General features: G+C 37.5%; 1 protein-coding gene across 1 annotated transcript in view; it reads right to left on the bottom strand.

Annotated features, from left to right (window-relative positions):
* Positions 1-18,993, bottom strand: part of ENPP2 (ectonucleotide pyrophosphatase/phosphodiesterase 2) — a 71,698-nt gene that overhangs the window by 18,730 nt on the left and 33,975 nt on the right. Inside the window, 5 exon segments of the mRNA XM_053950772.1 lie at positions 2,340-2,465; positions 3,803-3,914; positions 12,010-12,082; positions 12,855-12,920; positions 15,107-15,162. Coding sequence (XP_053806747.1) covers positions 2,340-2,465; positions 3,803-3,914; positions 12,010-12,082; positions 12,855-12,920; positions 15,107-15,162 — 433 coding nt within the window.

Below are 18,993 nucleotides of genomic sequence, written 5' to 3' on the forward strand. Positions count from 1 at the left end.
GACAATATCAAAGACTCTACAAAAGTCCAGGTAAACATTATCCACAGGAGCAGGTCACTTTGCCATAGGAGACCATGTTGGTTAAGCAGGACCTGACTTTCCTAAACCCATGCTGGATGGGCCTGATCCCCTGGCTGTCCTGCATGTGCTGTGTGATAGCTTGGTGACATGCAGTTGCTTAGGTAGTGTTCTCACTGTTCTATAATCTGGGCCTTAGCTTAATTCTTATTTTGTTTTCTGCAAACACATGGTCTCAAAACTTTTGTCTGTTTTACTTTAAAATAAAAAATTATCCCCAAACACAATGACTTTCCTTCAAAAATTTTGAAAGCATACTTGAATGCAACGACATACTGTGTTAGAGGGAGTAAGATAAATATGTAGCATTTTTGGTCACTTTTAACATTTGACCGGTTTCATAGGCTACTGCTGACTAAGTGAAAAATATTCTGGATTTGTTTTTGAGTTCTTAAAGGGATATGCAAGATGTAGAAAGCCCAAACCCAGTAACAGTCCATACTAACTATGTTCTTCTGTGGAGTGGGGGAAACATTTTTCAGTCATGAGAGGAAAAATAGGCCAAAAAAACATTTTGGGAAGTGAAAATCTGTTGTTCAAATACTGTTGTTTTGGTTGCTAAAGGCATGATCTTGCTGAGCTTGAAATGGGCTCTATAGCATTTCAAAACACAAGCTGCAGGCTTTTGCATTGCAAAGATATGTTTGCAGTATTGAGACAGTATTATGGAACAATAAAGAATAAAGAATTTGGTAATTTGCCATTTAAGGAAGGTAAACCCCAGTTCTAAAGGTAAGGAACATGCTTCTTTGTTCTACGTTCAAACTGCTGATTAACATGCAATTGCAAATATTCAAACTAGGAAGCTACACACAGAGGGCAAAAGAGGAAAATGTTATTGTGGGAAAGCCAGTGGTATGACTCAGAGGTCACAGAGACAAGCTGATCTTTTTGAAACATATTGCCATTCATTCTCTAAGGAAAACTTATTTTTCTCAGCAATTTGGAAAGACAAGGATTGAATGATCTTAAAAAAAAAAAAAAAAAAGACTTCTCAGAACTGAAATCTGTTTTCAGTAGACTGTATAGTGTAGGAATTCAGTCTCATGATAGTCTACAAAATTTGAATAACATGTGCACTATTTTCAACAAATTTTTATACACTCATCATAAATATTCCTTGAGCATAAACACCCAAATACTTATTTGTGTATGCATTTATTTTACTATAAACTTTTTTACCACACAAGAAAAGTTTATAGTAAAAAAAATGCATACACAAATCAGTATTAAGGATGTTTTACCACATTCTTAAGATTTTTGCTATTATTCTGGAAGTATTTAATCTTCAAAGATGGATCTTTCTATGAAATTTGTCCTCACCCAGAGCATATTTGAAGTGTTGTGAGGGAACACTTGGCTATCCCAGATGTCAGATCTTCCCCTCTATTAAAAGTTGTCACTCTTGGAAACATATGGTGCAAAAAACACAGGTACTTATGGGTTATTTATGAGTTACACAGTTTACATGGTAGCTTAAACTGCTGGGAAAGCCAGGTTTGCCCTTGTACACTGAACCAGAGCAGTCAGGGTGCTGGCACAAAGCCCTGTCCTGGTACTGTGGCCCTGGAGGCAAAAGGAGGGCAGCTGGTCTGAAATGCTTGAAATTACAGAGTTAGTTTCACCAGAGGACTCCTGCCTGAGCCCTGAGACCTATTGTCAAGGATCATTTAATCTCAAACACTAAGTCAGGGTAAAATTCTAAAAGCATGGTTCAAAATAACAACAGGTTTTACTGACAGCATTGGCCTTCAACATCTCCAGTCTGTTGCTGTTTAGCAAACCACATGACTTCTCATCTATGCCAGAAGTATGATAAAACTACTGAATTCAAAATTAACAAGTCACTTGTTTCCTATTAGCTCATAAAATGTGCCAGATGCATTTTTTTTTTTTGCATCCAAGCTGCGCAGTGCTCAGATCGCCCAAATACAGCTTTTGTTGACAGAGGAGAAAAGTACATGAATAAACTCACAATGACATGTAAGCTGGCATGTGAAACTGGCTTGGAGCTCCCATTCCTCCATGATATAAAAGAGTGGTATTTAACCCAGAACTTTTAAGCACTCCCTTGAACAGTTCTACCACTGTGGGGTCTGTGAAGTACAAACTGGAAAGGGAGCAAGCAGCTGTCTTCAGTGAGATTCCCTCTGAAATTCCTGCCAACACCCTGCAAATTTACACTCTGTGGACAGCATCACTTCAAGGAAGGAATAGAGTCTAGTACTCAGGATATAAAAGGTACAATTAAATTAACTTACACTTCAGGTTATTGCTAGACCTAGGGCGAATTCGCCCTAAAGATCCAGGCAGCAAAATTATATCATCCACATTAGTCAGATAGTTGCTTAAAAATTCAGTTCTTTCACAAGTTGTGTCTTCCATCCCTGCAAAAAGGAAATGCAAAATTAATCCACCCTGAAAATAAACACATTTTCCAGAACAGTAAAAAAAAAGAGACCCCAAATATCCTATGCATTATTTCCTTTTAAATGACTAATCTTGCTCTTTACATCTATCTAATTCCAACATAATACATTGGTGGGACTCAAAATAGGAGTGCTTATGTGAGAGACATACCAGTCTAGGCATCATAGGAACAGTAACCACATATAACATGTGTGCACTGACTCAACTCCAAATTAAACTCATGGAAAAATCAAAGTCTGTTTCTAGTTTAATGTACTACTTAGGGCATTATTTCTTTTTAAACAAATGATTTTAAGAGGAATAGCACACAAAAGGTATTGTCTGTTGGTGGTCTATTCTAAGGCAGCCGCAGATAAACAATTTTTCTCTTGCAGATATTTGTGGTGGGGAGGAATGTACTGCCAGCCACAGGAGGTTCTCAGCACAAAACTGCCACCCCTGGAAATCCTTCCTGACTCTTACCCTCCTCTACCCACATCCAGAAATGAGGCATATGCCATTTTGTTTTTGATGTAGCAGTTCATGTGAGACTGTCAGAAATAAAGACCTAGAAAGAATAAGAGCTTTGGTGGCATTGTTAAAAAAGTTATGCAAAACCCAGATTTTCCTTTAATAAAACTTTCTTTTTATCTTTGCTAATATTTACTATTTCCTACATTACAAAGTTTATTCTAATGTTTGAAGGAATAAGACCTACCAAATAATATCTGCGCTTTTAGGTGACATCTGACCATGAAATATCTTTTTACCTCCTTTCTCCATTATTTTGATTACTTTTCCATCTAAGAGGGGCACAGTCTTATATTCCACAGATATAAGAAAGATATTCCAGTCTTTCTTCTAATAGGATAACTTGACCTACTAATTGCCATGGAAATGCCTCAATCTAAAGTCCTCTTCTTCACATGTACAGGAGAACAAGGCTATTAAATTTTTCATTCCCTAAAAACTGACAAGAAAATTACTCTAAGCAAATTATAGCCCTCCAATACATGCAAAAAGAGCTACACTTGGATGTGATATCAGAAACACCAAGATCTGAAAAGCTCTGAGTAAAGAAGTAAATATCCAGAACACTGTTATAAAAAAGAAGTCTCCTTCCATGACGTTTAACAGGTGAGCCGAGTGGCCAGTCCACACCTACTGACTTTTTTTTGGGGAGAGTTAAACTACCAGAAAAAAATATCAGCACAAAAATATCTTTAATGGAACTCTGATTTAGGTTACCTACTGTATTTACAGATACATTGCTTAAGCATTTATCTTCCAATAAATATTATGGTTTAAAATTTACCATGATCACCAACAAATATAACATTGACACATCGATGTAGTTTCAACTGTTTCAGTCCATCCATTAGTTGTCCTACTGTCTTGTCAATCTCTCTCAGGGGATTCACCATCATCTGTATAAAGATTCAAAATGAAAAAAAAAGTTATCTGTCATTGCAATTTTCCTACTTCTACAAATGGGGGTCCTTTGGCAAAACTCTGATGGGAAAATCATCCAGGTCAAGAGGCAAAGCCTTGGCTGAGCAGTTACTCGTACAATTATTGTACCATTTCCTTTTGTATATCCACACCATGATTTCATTGTGAGAAAGCCTTGCTGAGATGCTGACACAAGACAGCAAAAGGTCTTTATGGCTGATCTTAGGCCTCCCATGAACATGTGCACAGTTGGTAAAACAATGTGTAGGTAGTAGAAAAACACATGTGACTTTGGGGTTCAGTTTGTTTCTTATAGATAGAAAGCAGTGTTTTTAAGAGAAAACAGTATTTCATGTGAATGGTTTAGTCAAAAAATGAGTGTGAAATGAAGCTTTAGACTTGGGATTCACATGCCAAGGCACTTAATGAAATTGACTTCAAAGAATATCTAATACTAGGATGACAACATGCACGTCACTTGAGTAGCACATGGGGTTCAGAGTAAGCGTTCTTCAGCTTCAAAGCCAAGAGTTTCCAACAGCTCAAATGACAGTTCTGGCAAAATTGTTAGCAGGCTCCAGAGGATACAGATTCTGTACTGTGATTTCTTCATTAAAGTTTCTTTTTCATTAAAAAACAAAACAATACAAAATAAAAAATGAAACAAAACAAAACAAAAACCCCAAAAAACAGAAAAAAGCAAGACACAGGACAATGTTTTCAGCCTTAAGAAAATGAAAATTATTTTACCAGATGGTACAGAGAGGGGGAAAAGTAAGATTTTAGGCAGAAGACTCAATTTTGTTTGGATTTTGAAAAGAAAACATTTTTTGTCACTATATGGCAACTTCTTCCTCACTTGTCTGTTTGATTTGGCTGGTTCAAATATCCACAATAAAAAATCCTTCCAATGACAAACAGAATGATAACAAATTCTGGATGAGAAAAAACTAGATTTCAGTAGAATTTTCTAAAATAAACACCATGCTAGTGTGACCCAGAAAGAGATGGTTCAGAAATTCTCCCTCTGCCTGAGTCATTAAGGAATAGATGTTAAACGAGTCTGCTAGACAGGAAATGTCAACTCCCATGTGGCACTATAAATACAGAGGGAAGGGACTTACAGGAGAAGGAATCATGGTGGGGAATAGGAGGAACATTTTCTGCAACATATGCAAATGGTTCAGACAAAGGGTATTTCAGACAAAGGGAAATTTTGAAATATTTTAATTCAGGAAAGCCTAAGTAATCATTTAAGTTAAAACTTTGAAATCTTCAAGTTCGAAAAAAAAAAAAGAAAATTGTCTGTTTCAGCATTCTTTCACTCTCCAATACAAAGAGTTTCTTCTACAAATGGGAATTCCATTTTTATGAAAGTCTATTTATATTGTGTCAATCATATAAGGAAATACAACTTTTACTCAGAATCCAAAATGTATTATTCAAGGAAGCTGGAAATCCAGACAGATTTCCCATTAATGTTTACTTTTATCAGCAAGCTCGAGTCTTCTTTAAAAAATAATAATGATGATAAACAGCAACAATAATTCAAGGATTTCAAGTGATAGTTCTGTTTAGCTACCCTCTTCAGCAATCTGACCTCCTCTTACAGCTCCTCCCAGATGTAACTTTCAAAAATTTATTGGCAAACAAATAAAGCTCTTGCATAAACCTTTCTTCACCTATTATCAAGACTTTGAAAGACTGTACAGAACCATTTTATCTTTCAAGATACATGGATTTCTAGGATGGTGCTACAATAAAGAGTTTTGTAGCAGTCTGAAACATTGTAGCATTGTAGCTGGTGTGGTATCTGAAACATAAAAAGGCAGCTGGATTCTCCCACAAGTTTACCGATAGAGGAAGTCTGATTAGAAGGAAGAAAGAAAGAAAGAAAGAATCTTACTTTTATTTTTTTTTTTTTATAATTGGTAGGATCCATCCTGTACTGCATTTCATTGCTGTCAAACAGCATCAAAAGATGAGTGTGCAGCTATGATGGTAACTATTACATAACAGTAGGGTTTTTTTTCCTGAAATAATGGTGTCAAATCTTCACAGCTGACTTATAAGAAAAAGTTGTTTAGGGGTAAGTTTGGATGACCTTTTCATTCAGAGAAAGAAAGTCAAAAAAAAGAGCAACATATGTTCACATCACTAGGAATATTATTTCTACTCTATTTCATAATTCTAATTTGCCATTCCATAGCTTGGAATAACAAATTAGCAAGTCATAGCAATATCATCCATAGTAGCTATTAGTTCTCCTTTCAAATAAATCTTAAAATGTTAAAAGTTCTCTGGAAAATTCCTGGGGTTTTATACGTGATTTTTTTTTTGCATGTCCCTGTCTGCCAAGTTTTTACAGTTAAATAATGTGTCTCAAAATAACTCTTTAAAGTTGAATTATGCAACAAGTCAAAAAACATTCCCGCAAAAAATCTCTTGAGAAGAATGTTTATAGCCTCTTGTAGGATACTGTGGAGTGTAAAGGCTTTTGTTTCTTGCTTAAAGGAGAAATACATAGATTGTTAATTCCAGGTGGATAAAGACAGTACACTAAGGAATACTCCTTTCATCCACTTGCACTTTTTCCTAATAAAGCAATTTCTATTTGATGTTTTCCTTGTCAAAACAGACTTACACACCACCTCTTGCAAATACACCATTCGGAAATCCTGCAAGAAAAACTCCTTGCCCTCCAAAGTCACAAAATGATTTTAAAATCTGTATTTTTAACCAAATGCTCTTTCCCTTTTAGATTTTATTAGTCACATTTTCAGGACATTTCCACAACCATGATGACTAGACACAAAACCTCAAATAATCACCATGTTCCCATGAGCTGGGAGTTACAGAGGCTACAACATATTGCAGAAATTGTAATAGTTCAGAAGGTTTAGCAGCAGTGGTAGTGTCTTCCCACAGATTTTTCTGACATTGCCTCCAGCTGATCGCTGGATTTAAAAAAACAAAGAGATTATAAAGATAACTTTCCCTAATGCAAACAAGTCTGAAACAAGAAAAACACAGCTCCTAGAAGGCTTGGTCTGGTTTGGCTGCTCTCCTTTGGGCACTTCAGTAAATTTATAAAGGTTTTGGCTGCAAAATCCCAACCTGAAGCATGAAGCAAACTCCCAAATTGAAAAAAATAAAGACAGCGTAGTGCCTAAAAAGTGGCACTTCCATCATAAATTTTTGGAACTTACTTTCTTCCGACGAGTTTCCGTAGAATATTGATCCACTCTATGCACTTTTCTTCTTTTCTTTGGAGCTGCAACTGGTCTTTCCTGTCTCCTCTTAGGAGGAAGCTTTCTCTTAGGTCTCTTAGGCGGAGTAAGAGGGGAGCCATAACTACTCTCCTGTACTGGCAGGGAGAGATGTCTGGACTCAGAAAAAAAAGCCTGTCTCAACTCACATCAGATAGTAAAGCTACCTGTGCCAGATAATCCTGAAGCATAAATGCTATGGCCTTATCAAATATTTAGGCTTTTGGACAATTTAGGATCTACCCCTTTTTAAGGAGAAATTCACCAAATTGTACTGAAAGCGGAACAGCAGTTACAAGAGCAGACAGCATAAAAGCAAATTAAACTGGTGTTTCTAAAGATAGGTGGGGTTTCTGTGTTTGAAAAGACATAGTTATATAGGGGTATTAGTTATCAAATATTAATCCATTAATATTACTGAGATTTAAGTTAATTTCAATTACAGCAAAATTCACTGCCTACAACTTAATGAGTGTCCAGGGTAGAGTATTGGTGGAAATGCAACATTTCACTTGAACAACAGTTCAGATATGAGTATTAGAGGCTGTCCAGTCTCAATGGCTTCTGCAAGGTTTCCCACACCAATGTTTTGGCTGAATTAGTGAAATCAAGTACCCTCATCCATAGCACTAGCAGGTACCACTATTTTGTGCCACACCCTGCACCTCACTGAAATCACCAGAACTGCATTTGCCACTATATGGGGTCTGCAGATCAGAACTATGCAAGTGAGATTCAGTTAACATGGAGCTTCAAATTAGCTGCATGGGGCACATTAGTGGCAGTGCATGAGAAATCTGTGCTGCTACCTGCCTTATTACCAGCTTTATGGGCATTTTGAGAATTTAACTTCCTAGCAGTTTCAGAGTGTCATCTCATTGGGTAACAGTATTGTTCCTAAATGCACAATACCCTAGATAGACTTATGGAAGGAAAAAAAAAATGTAGATGGAAAAAAACCCTTAAGATCTAGCTAGAATAAACTACTCTCCCATTAATCAACTTGCTTGTAATTTTAAACTGTTCCACTCTTGCTGACTGTCACACAACCCGCAGGCTCTTGGCACTGCTTGAGATGGTGTGAGAAGAGCTGACAGGTGACACCTACCAGGAGATAAACCACAATCTGCAATGGAGCACACTGAGTAGGCTGGGGGAGAGTTGGAGATCTGTGATGGTAATTAAGTTCTATGTACTTAGGTAGCTTCTCCCAGTTCTTGAGTTACAGAGCTCCATAGAGAGGGAAGGGGAAGAAGGGGATGTTACCATCTGCCATGCTGTTTCATTGCTTCCAACGCAAGCAGCTGGAAAGGAGATTCTAGTCCAGTCTCATTCGTCTTTCTCCAGAAAAGCATTTTAATAAAGCAGCACCAGAGTTTTCTGTTTCTAAAACGCTTCAAGCTTTGTGCAGTCCTGATGAGAGGAGCGGCAGGGAAAGGAAGGATTCTCATTTTACTGTCTCTGAATCGGCTCTGACAGAGCTCCACAATGCCAGAAACACGTGAGCGCGGGAGACCACGGTCTGAACACTGAGGTGACTGTCTCAAGACAGCATGTTAGAGGAGCAGCAGAAACAGCTTAGCACTGCCAGATTTTGGTGTATTTCAGAGCTCTTATGGTAGTATATTTCTAGAATATTTTACATAAAAAAAAAAGTTAGCTAGGAAAAAAAAAAAAAAGCCAAGTTCTTATTAACCAGCCAATTCTTAGTCTTGTTTGAGAAAAGTCAGAATAGAGTTATGGAGGAGGGAACTGAATCCCTCCCCGCTTACAAAAGGAAACTGTAACATCACAAGGGTAACCAGCCAGCCAAAGCTTTGCTTCTTGACCTGGATGGACCAACCTACCAGAGTTCAACTGCAGAAGCACAGAGGGAAAGAAAAAAAAAAGGCAGAAGTAAATCAAAAGCAAGCATATTATTTTATAACTCCCACAACTGCTCCTGGAAACATAATACAACCCACTGAAATACCTCCTAAAATGTTTTTAAAGAAAAAAACCATAAAACACTCCCACCCCAAAGCAAAAAACCCAAACAAAACAACAAAAAAAACCCACCAAACCCCAAAACCTAGACAACCAACCCATTTACACTGAAATTCATGTTAGTGAATATGCAAAGTTATACTTGTGGAGACTAGCTATAATATCAGTTCCATTTATATAAAAAACCACTGGCAATTCAACAATAAATTTTAGGTATATCTAAGTCCCTTTGCTTCTTGCTTTAAGACACTGCACATAGGCTGCTGTGCATGTCTTGGGAAGATCTAAGAGCCATCTGGATGCCATTAAACCTCTAAGATTATACATTTTAAATAAATTTAGAACATTATTTGGTATAATAGGCTCAAATAAAAATTCCCTTTATTCTAATGAAGATTTGGAGGTTTTAAAGGTAAATAACTATTCCTCAAACTACTAACTGCAGTAAGAAAAATCAGCATGAAATATTCACTCTTCAAAAGAAGAAATAAGAAGCCCATTGTAAACATAACACAGACTTGTTATAAGCTTGTTTTCAAACTTTATTGTTTGGTTGATCTGTCTTTGCATGAAGAAAAATGGTCAGTAATATTCCAGATGTCTAACTGCTGCCAGCTGTATACAAGAAAAAAGATTTCACAGGGAAGTCATGCTCTTGGTATCAAGGAATTACCTAAAAGGGATCCTTTTGAGAACTTTCTTCCAGATGATATAAATTTCATAGCTTCTAAAAATTATACTGAAACCAATGTTAAGAGAAACAATATAAAATACTTCCTCTAGCTCTTCTGTCCTGAAACCAGGCCCCTAGCAAATCTCAGCATCTGTGTACTTACACAGCTGTATTCGTTTACTTAAGTTTCCATTCACAAAGTTTCGTCCACTGTTTGAACTGCAAACCCATACGTGCTCTTCTGCTAACTCATCTGTTCTCAATTTGCTAAAAATCTATTTCATGGTCTTCTTGTGTTTAATACAAATGACATGAAACTATCTGCAAAATTCTCATAAGCTATTAATTCACACTTATTAAGAGCCGAAGCTTTGCCTTGCAATTAGAGATCAACCTTCAGATAATGATCCACAAGAACTCCCCTACATGAAGAGCCTTTGGGGGCTTTTTGCTTTTATAATGACTTTTCCTATTATGTACACTTTGCTACACTTCACTTTTTAGACTCTTATAATTAACGTGAAACTAGATTGCCACATTGGATGCTAAGCAGATTTTTTAAATGCCACAACTGAAGGAACATTTTCAATGTCATCATCTTAATGTTCCCCTTTTAAGTCCATAGGAAAAGCTCCACAATTCTGTTCAGAAGGAAGTGGCTGTATCCAGATAAATAAAATTAAAGTTTTCAATCATAAGGCACATATAGGAATTGTAACATTTCCTAAGATGAACTATAAAGTATTATTAAGAAATACATTATTAAATCAGAGAGCTCTCATTACCTTGCCTGACTGAATCAGACACAACTCCAGAGCCAAATGACAACATGGACACATATCCATGTCTGTCAATTTAGCAAGTGTTGGCAGATCTTAACCCCTGTTTATCCAGAAAAAGGACTGCTTCTCTCCATCCAACATGGTGCTTCAGTGCTGAATAATTCCTCACACCCACTGCTTTAGGACCATGGCTCAAACTGCTCCAACAGGGCTGCTACCCACAGCAACTTCATAACCACTGCAAACTGTTTAAACAGCCCAAATAACTCAACTATACTACAAAATATTAATGCTGCTTCTCTTTGCTCTCTTCTACTGTCAAGAACAGTCAGCAGATGTACACCAAACAAATATGAAACTACTGCTGGGTACCTGGTTGCTCAAGGAGATTGGTATTCCTTCCAGAGGGTAGGTATCTGATACACTCCTCACTTTTTGAAGACTGCAAACATTTGTTTACTGTTTGAAAATCTTCAATATGAACTCCTGCAGTCTTGTGATGGGAATCTGCAGGCATGCATTTGCACTGAAACTAAGGGACCTTTGCAAGATGTCAGACATCACTGGAAATGCCAGATCCCGGCTACTCAAAGAAGGATATTTGGGTAGAGCATTTACTTTCCTTCCCCACATATCCTAGACAAGTGCATTATCTCTAAGTTCTTGTCACCTAGACAGTGTTGTCAAGGGAAACAATATCCATTGGTCCCAGCCAGCTACACAAAGTCAAACAAGGGGTTAAACTGCTGCAGCATGTTGCACATAATTTTCATTTAAATGCCTTATGGTGCTTTAAAACTTTTTCCAAACTCAATAATATGGTCCTGGGAGAACAGTATTGGAAAAGCTTTCTGAACCCCTGTAGGGCCTATATGAAACTGGAACTAGCAGCTTTTTACATTTCCTGACTGACTGGAATTATTACTTTGGCTACTGCTGGCTGTCAGCTTTAAAGAAACCTTTTTTCTTCTCTACATTTTATCTCAATATTTTCAGTATTATATTTTAATTACTTTTCAGAAGGATAAACTGTTAGAAGAAAAGTTATGTTGTTGCACACAAATATATTCCTGTCTTTGCCAAATAAATCTTTCCATTTGCATTATCTTATCACACTAAGAAATACACTCCTGAAAGGCACAGGCAGTTCCTTCTCCCAGAAGTGAATTTTACATCATAAATCCTTTAGAAGACAATTCTGTTTTCTCTGGCAGAGGGGAAGCATACCGCAGAAACAGGTGAAAACAAAGTTGCTAAAAATGTTACTCCTCAGCAGCATCAATATTTTGGGGGCAAAAAAAGAAATATTAGAGACACCTGCTTTTTCTGTAGAAAAAAAAAAAAAAAAATCTGTGCTAACCTCTGAGTTGAAAGGACCATATCTGTGGCCAGCTGCATCTGGTTGCTCAGAGTAGAAGGCATAAACATATGGCCTAAAAGAAAGAAAGGTCTTGTTCAGGTTAGCTTTCCTTTGACAATATCACAAAAACACAGGCTAGCCAGACCAAGTCAAATCGAGTCAACTTTCCCATGAGACTTAGCTCTATGGAAAAAGAGCTGTTTCTCAGTCATAGAATCCTACAATTATTTAGCAGTTTTCTGTTTCCATGGCATGATAAGTTGTTTTGCAGCTTTATTAAACTCAAGAACACATGCAAGGAGGCACATGGGGTACCATCTGAGGACACATGCTCATTCTAAATCTTGTAGGAGAAATCCCAACAGCAGCTCTCCTAAGCCTTGCAGCAGCATGTGGGAAGGAACTTGTGTAGTAAAACCCACTCCTAATTAAAATCTTAACATTTTCCTAGAGCTCAGTGTCCAGTTCTACAACTGCCATTGCCTGTAAGGTTGTTAAACCATATTAGGCTCAGTAGGATAAGAACAATGCAAGTTAATCCATGTAATTACATGCTTCTTGATAAGAAATAAATTCATACCATACATTAATTTGGAAGTATCAAACTTCTGATGGTTAAAAGCTGATATGAAAAAAACCCAAAAAACGCAAACCAACAAACCAAAAAAAACCGAAATCCCAAAGAACTCACACTAAACACAAAAGCCAAACAAATCCTTAAATCAGTGATGGCTTGTAACAGACAAAAATAAATTTCAGAATTAAATTTTTGCTTGCTCTTCCAGCTACTTATAAAGAGAAGACAAACTAGCAGTTATTCAACAGCAAGATAACAAGTGAATTACCTTTCATTGTCTGGAAGGGTTAACCACTGAAGTATTGTTAATATTCTGCGCTCATGGGGGATGACACTGGACCACAAAATACAAAGATATACCTTGTTATCAGAGAATACAAAAAGCATCAACCAAATGCTTGCTGTGAACTGAATTTAGTATTAATGTAATGCATCATAATATCATAATTTGTTTTTAGCATGCTGTATCTTCTTTGTTGCTTAATACTGATTCTTAATTTGCAAACAGAATCACATTAGACCTCCTGAATGTCTACATACTCCAAAAGAAAGATGATTAAAAGTTTGCAAATGTAGTCAGAACTCAAAGCAATAAATCTATCTCTTCTACACAGGAGTTAATAAAAGCTCCATTCTGGTGGCTTTAACCCAGATGAAATTTTTTGTATGCTGCCATTGGATGGCTGGCATAGGTAAAATCCACTATATTGCTCACATCAGTACAGGTTTAAAAAACCACCCTGCTCTGGTAGTACTCCTTTTCCCTGTTTCCAGACACTGGAAAAATTTCCATTGCCTTAACAGTAGCCACTGAGGGCTAGGCTGGTGTGAATCAGAACAGAACCATCTGAAACACCAGGCCAGCAACACATGGACTTGAACCATGACAGCTTCTTACTCTGCAGAACAAACCCATCTTTACTGTTTGCACAGTGGTTGCCATTCTCACTTGGCTGCTGAGGCCAAGTTCATGCTATGAGAATGACTAACCTTAGAAACAGCTGTTAAAGTTCCAAATATCTCATCTTAGGAAAGCTCTGCAGAGCTTTCAGTGACCACACAGTCATTTTAATACAATGGCACAGTCAGTCCAGAATCCATTAGCTCAATAGCAGAATCCCTAGGCAGGAATCATCAGTCACCATAATGAACTGAATTCATCACTCTTTGGAAACCTCTGGCAGAAAAATAGAGATGGCAGCAGCCATTTGTAAATACCTTCGTTTTTAATGCCTTGCAAACAAACAGTAGTCCTCAGTCTCCAGCTACATGGAGAACTTTGGGTTGTAAAAAACCATAAAAATGAGAATTTATACTAAAATTTGCAAATAAGGCAAAATTTCAAACTGGAATAATAATTTTGGATACTGTCCAACTTTTATGTTTTTATTGCTTGTGCAATATGAAAAAAAGAAAAACCGTTAGTTCAATTAACTCACTTCTGATTAAAATATTTTGAAACTTCTCTTTTCCTGAAAGAGTCTGCTTGAAAATTCTCCCAAAAATATTCTATGTACCAAATGAAATAAAACAGTTTTAAGACATATATTTTTAAATCATACATAAATTGGCTGCCTCACTCCCTTACTAGTGCCATTCATTCAACCTGTCCTTTGCTACCTTTTCTACATTCTGTATCTCCAAGCATGCATTGACCAGGGTGCATATGTAGACTATGTAGCTATAGTTTAGTTTGTAGAGCACCAGAGTGGAGCTCTGTGAGACTTCATCTTGCAAGCCTAAACCTATTATCAGCTTATGGTGTGTTTTATTATTCCCTCCATGTGCTTTATGATATTTAGAACAGTAAAATGTATTATTTCTAAAGGAATCACAAAAAATAGTCAAATCCCCTTATTACTTCAGTCTTGTAGCTTAAACATTTTCTTTGCTTCTGCAATCCTGCCAGAAGCTGTAATAGAAAGACTGATCTTCATTAATTCCTCAAAAATTATCAAAATTCATTTATTTTTCATTGTAAAGATACATTTTAGTGGGAACAAGGGAAAATAAGTTGGAATCATTAAACAAGAGAACAAACAGCAGAGATCCTCAAGGCTGTCTCTTAGGAAAGGGAAATTTGGTATCTTGCTGAAAAGACAGACTGTATAGTAAAATGAATGAATCAAACCTTTAAGTCAATTAGACTGGTGATGTCAATTAACAGAAGAGGACAATAGGAGTCTTCCACACTCAGAGGAACTAAGAGGACTAAGAAACATTACTAGCAATACTAAGGAAGCAAAAAAACCACACTTTGAAATGAAAGAGTAATTCTTCACATAGGCACATATCTTTTCTTTAGGCAACTGTTAAAAGTCAGTGCATGAATCTAAAGCAGAAAACTGTAGCATCAGCTTTAGTTATCAGAAACATTGCACAAATGAAACAATAGAGGGTTATAGGTAGTGTCTCCAACCTAACAAATGATTAGAGAAAGGAAAACAACTTAACAAACACTTAGATTGAATTAATTCTGAATTACTAGTTAAAAATCTCCAGAAAACAGAAAGTACTTACATAGACCAGAAGAACGTGCCAGCTTTCACCCCTTGCTTGGCTGCAGTAATCCAAATCTAATGAGGAAAATATAAGAGGATTAGAATGTGTTCAGATCTCTAATGACTCTCTGAAATCAAAAGAAAATGTTTTCAGGACACATTCTTCTACCCTGAGCCTAGAAGTGAAAACTGCAGTTTACAGCCTCGGCCCTAATTTGAAAACGAGGAGTGACAAACCTATGCAAACTCTGTAGCAGTGGGTCAGCTGCTGTGCTGTAGACTTTCACCCCTAAATCTCTATGTTGCTTTAATTAAAAGCACTAAGTTTCATGGCCAGGAATTCCTCCAGTATTTAATTTCATTTTCAAAACCCAGCCACTACTCACCTGACACTTTCAGCATTCAGGTTTTGGAGGATACTCAGTTAGAAAGGAACATACCATAACACTAATCAGTGCCTGCAAAAATGTCCCTCTTCTCAGAATCCTACAATCAGTAGCCATCAACAGAAGATGTGTTAGCAGAGAGCACACAAAAAAGGCCACAGAGAGTGGCACAGAGGTGTTAAGACTGCAGGGAGCGACACCATCCTACGCAGATGTTTAAGAACTTGAGCTCACGCGATGGGGTGATTGATGAGAATGACCAAAAATCTCCATGAAATTTTCAAACCCTTTTTTTCAATCATTCAAATACCTTGTATTTTTCTAGCTGTAAATCAGTTAGCAGCAGAAAGTTCTGCAACATAGTCACACACTCTGTGAGTGTATTTTTAATATTGCTTGGTTTAAAACCTGCTGGTTTTCAGTGGGGTTAGGGTACCATTCTCATACTTCAAAATAGATTATTAATCCTTTCTCTTCCCATTTCTATACAGCATTCATGATATTCCCCTCTATTCATTCCTTTTCAAACACAGGTTTGTTTGATCTTTTTCTAATGAAAGCTATACCATACTCCTGTTATCCTTACCACTCTCTTTCTCTCTTCTATCCTATGACTCTACACAAGGCAGGGGAATGAGAATGCTGGGGAATCAGAAAGGTTCACAATCAAGGAAAGCAAACAATGTTTGTAGCTCTACAGAACTAAATTTCTCTTGCAAGGAGCTACCCAAATTATCTCAAATATTATTTCAAAAGTGGCACTGTGTGTAGAGCTAGTTTATTTCCTCCCATTATTTATGCATACTGCAATGTATACACTTCATGAAGCATTAAGACAAAATGTAGCTCACGTACATAATAATTGCAGTTTTTTGTTTACTTTAAATCAACTCTTTAAAAATTCAAAATCCCTGTACCTTGCTCAAACAGGCACTTATAAACTATCATCTGAACATGCATCATTCAAATGACATGCCTGAATTATTCACACATCAGTCTTAATTGAAATTGATTTGGCACCGTAATGAAAGATCATTTGCACAATGAGGCTATAGTTAACAGCAATTAGATTTGGATATTGTAACACAATTGATGGGAAAATTGGTCATATTTGCATTTGCATTGCCCTGGACACAACCTTTACCTCTCATCTTCTATTCCACCAGATCTGCCTGGACTCAGCCCAACTAAATTAAAATTACAGCTATAAAAGGTCATTTGTTTTCATTTTATTCTAACTTTTTAATAGTGATAGAAACCTCTTTTCCAGTGAAAACTACATCCAGAGTAACAGTATAGAAATGATGTTTTAATAAATACGTGCAGAAAGATCAGGAGCAGAATGGCCACGGGTTTGGAACCCACTCTTTGTTTTCAGGTGCTTCTCCTGAAGAATCTGATTTCAGGCTTGGTTCCTATTTACAAACACTCAAGCTACCACCAAACAGGGAATCACCCAAACATCTCCTCCAGCCTCTGCAGCCCCAGCCTTCCACCAGCACCACATTTTGCATGGTGACAATGATCACAAAATTATGTCGCTGCACAGTAACTGCCAAAAAAAAATTGCTTGAATTTATATTGGAATTTGGGGGTTACAGTTGAATAATGGCAATATTGTTTTCAATATCACAGGATACTAGCTCTGACAGGATGGGCCAGAAGGATGCAAGTGAACAAGAAAGGGAGCGTGCCTACATCCCAGTGACCATGTCGCTCAGCCCACACACTGCAGTCAGGAGTATGATTGCAATGCAAGGCTGCTGGTTTGGGCCACATCCAGCACAGTCAGGGTATATAACCAGCCTAGATACTGTCTAATTATGGCAGTCATTCATTACATATTCATTAGTGCATCATGGTATTCACAGGTGAAAAAAGGCCCACACTTAAAGCAATTTCCTTTGCATTGCAGATTTATTCATAGAGAAAAACCCAGTCATGGCAGAGAAAGGAGGTCGACAACACATTCAGCATGAAATGTGTGTCAACTCCCACTGTTGTTATGCTCTGTCTTGCTCTACTTGGGGAACCATTGTCCCCACAGCAGATTTATTTTTCTTTGAAAATGTTTGTGTTCCTGCAAATTCTAAATAATTTTGGGAAGGTACCAACAAACTAAGTCCAGGGAATTCTGTGTTTGGATTTTACTATCTGCAAACTCTAGTTTGACTTCCTAGTGCTTTGACCCACACAGGCCCAAACTGGTCCCATCTGCCTGGCTGTCTAAAGGAGACCAGCCAATTTCTATCCTGAGCAGCTGAAGATGTCCTGTGCTGCTCCTGTCTTATACAGCTGAATTCATCTCTGAACCTGTGTATTTTAGGTGGTGATTTTAAACACGTGCCATAAGACACTCTCCCTCCAGCCAGGCAAGTAAAACACTTGTCGTCCTGACAGATGAGTAACTGGATCATTGGGATATTGCCAAGGTAGCCAGCACATCTGTGAGAAAGTGGTCGCTATATTTTCCTTCTTGTTGAGCTTAGTGTGTGCTTCATGAAAACAGCATGCGCTGGGGTAATGCACATAAGTGGAGATCACTCCCAGTTGTGCAGTCCTAAGAGCAGTAAGTGCAGCCTAAAGGCATTCAGACTGGCTTCAGAGAGGGAAAAGCTGCACCTGCCAGTACTTCACCTCAGGAATGCAGCCATTTACATTGGTATTAGCAGTTTAGATGAGTACAGGTGTCTGCTGCACTTGAAATAAGATGAATCGCTAAGACAAGGATCTGTTGAAGTCTAAAATCAGCAAATCAAAGGGCCCCTGTCTGTCTACAACATCTGAGTGAGTCTCAAAGACTCCATCCTGACTTTGTCAGGCAGAGCCTGATTCAACTCAAGCTTACAACAAATCACTACTAGACCTCTGCTCTCCTTTGTTTTTTAAGGGGAAGGGAAAAAAAAAACAAAACAGCCAGCCCTTTGATTTATTTAAATCCAAATCAAGAAAAATCAACACTATCACCATGATACCTAAAACTGCTACTCAGCAATACACTTGTGGATGTCTTTCAGCATGCAGAGAAGCAGCCATATCGAGGTGGAATAATTTCTGTTTGCATTTATCAAGCTCTAAATAAAATACTCAGCATGTTTCAGAGCTGAGACACTGCTGATAAATCTAGCGGTAGCTGTTTCTACTAGAGATATCCTTTGTTACCCAGACCCCTTAGTGGATAGGCAAAATTAGACAACAGACTGGAGCAACTGATGGGAGCACACAAGTTTATTTAGTACTTTGGCTATAGGATAATAACTTCAGTAGAAATGTTGGCAGCAAACTCTTACTGCAGTCTTATCACCAGTGAACACCTCTCACTGTCTTTAAGTAAATTCATTGCCTTTCAAGGCAGTCTACAAGTAGTGCAGCAGGGTGGGATAGAAAAAAAGTTATCAGATGCCCTCTCAACCTTGTCCATTCAAACCAGTTGAAATTAAGCAGCAAATAAAGGTTAGTGTTCTGCAAGGTCAGCACCATTTGTGAGCTTATGCAATTTATTTGCCATACATAATTTTGT

The sequence above is a fragment of the Vidua chalybeata genome, chromosome 1, assembly GCF_026979565.1.
Source record: "Vidua chalybeata isolate OUT-0048 chromosome 1, bVidCha1 merged haplotype, whole genome shotgun sequence".
Taxonomy (NCBI): Eukaryota; Metazoa; Chordata; class Aves; order Passeriformes; family Viduidae; genus Vidua; species Vidua chalybeata.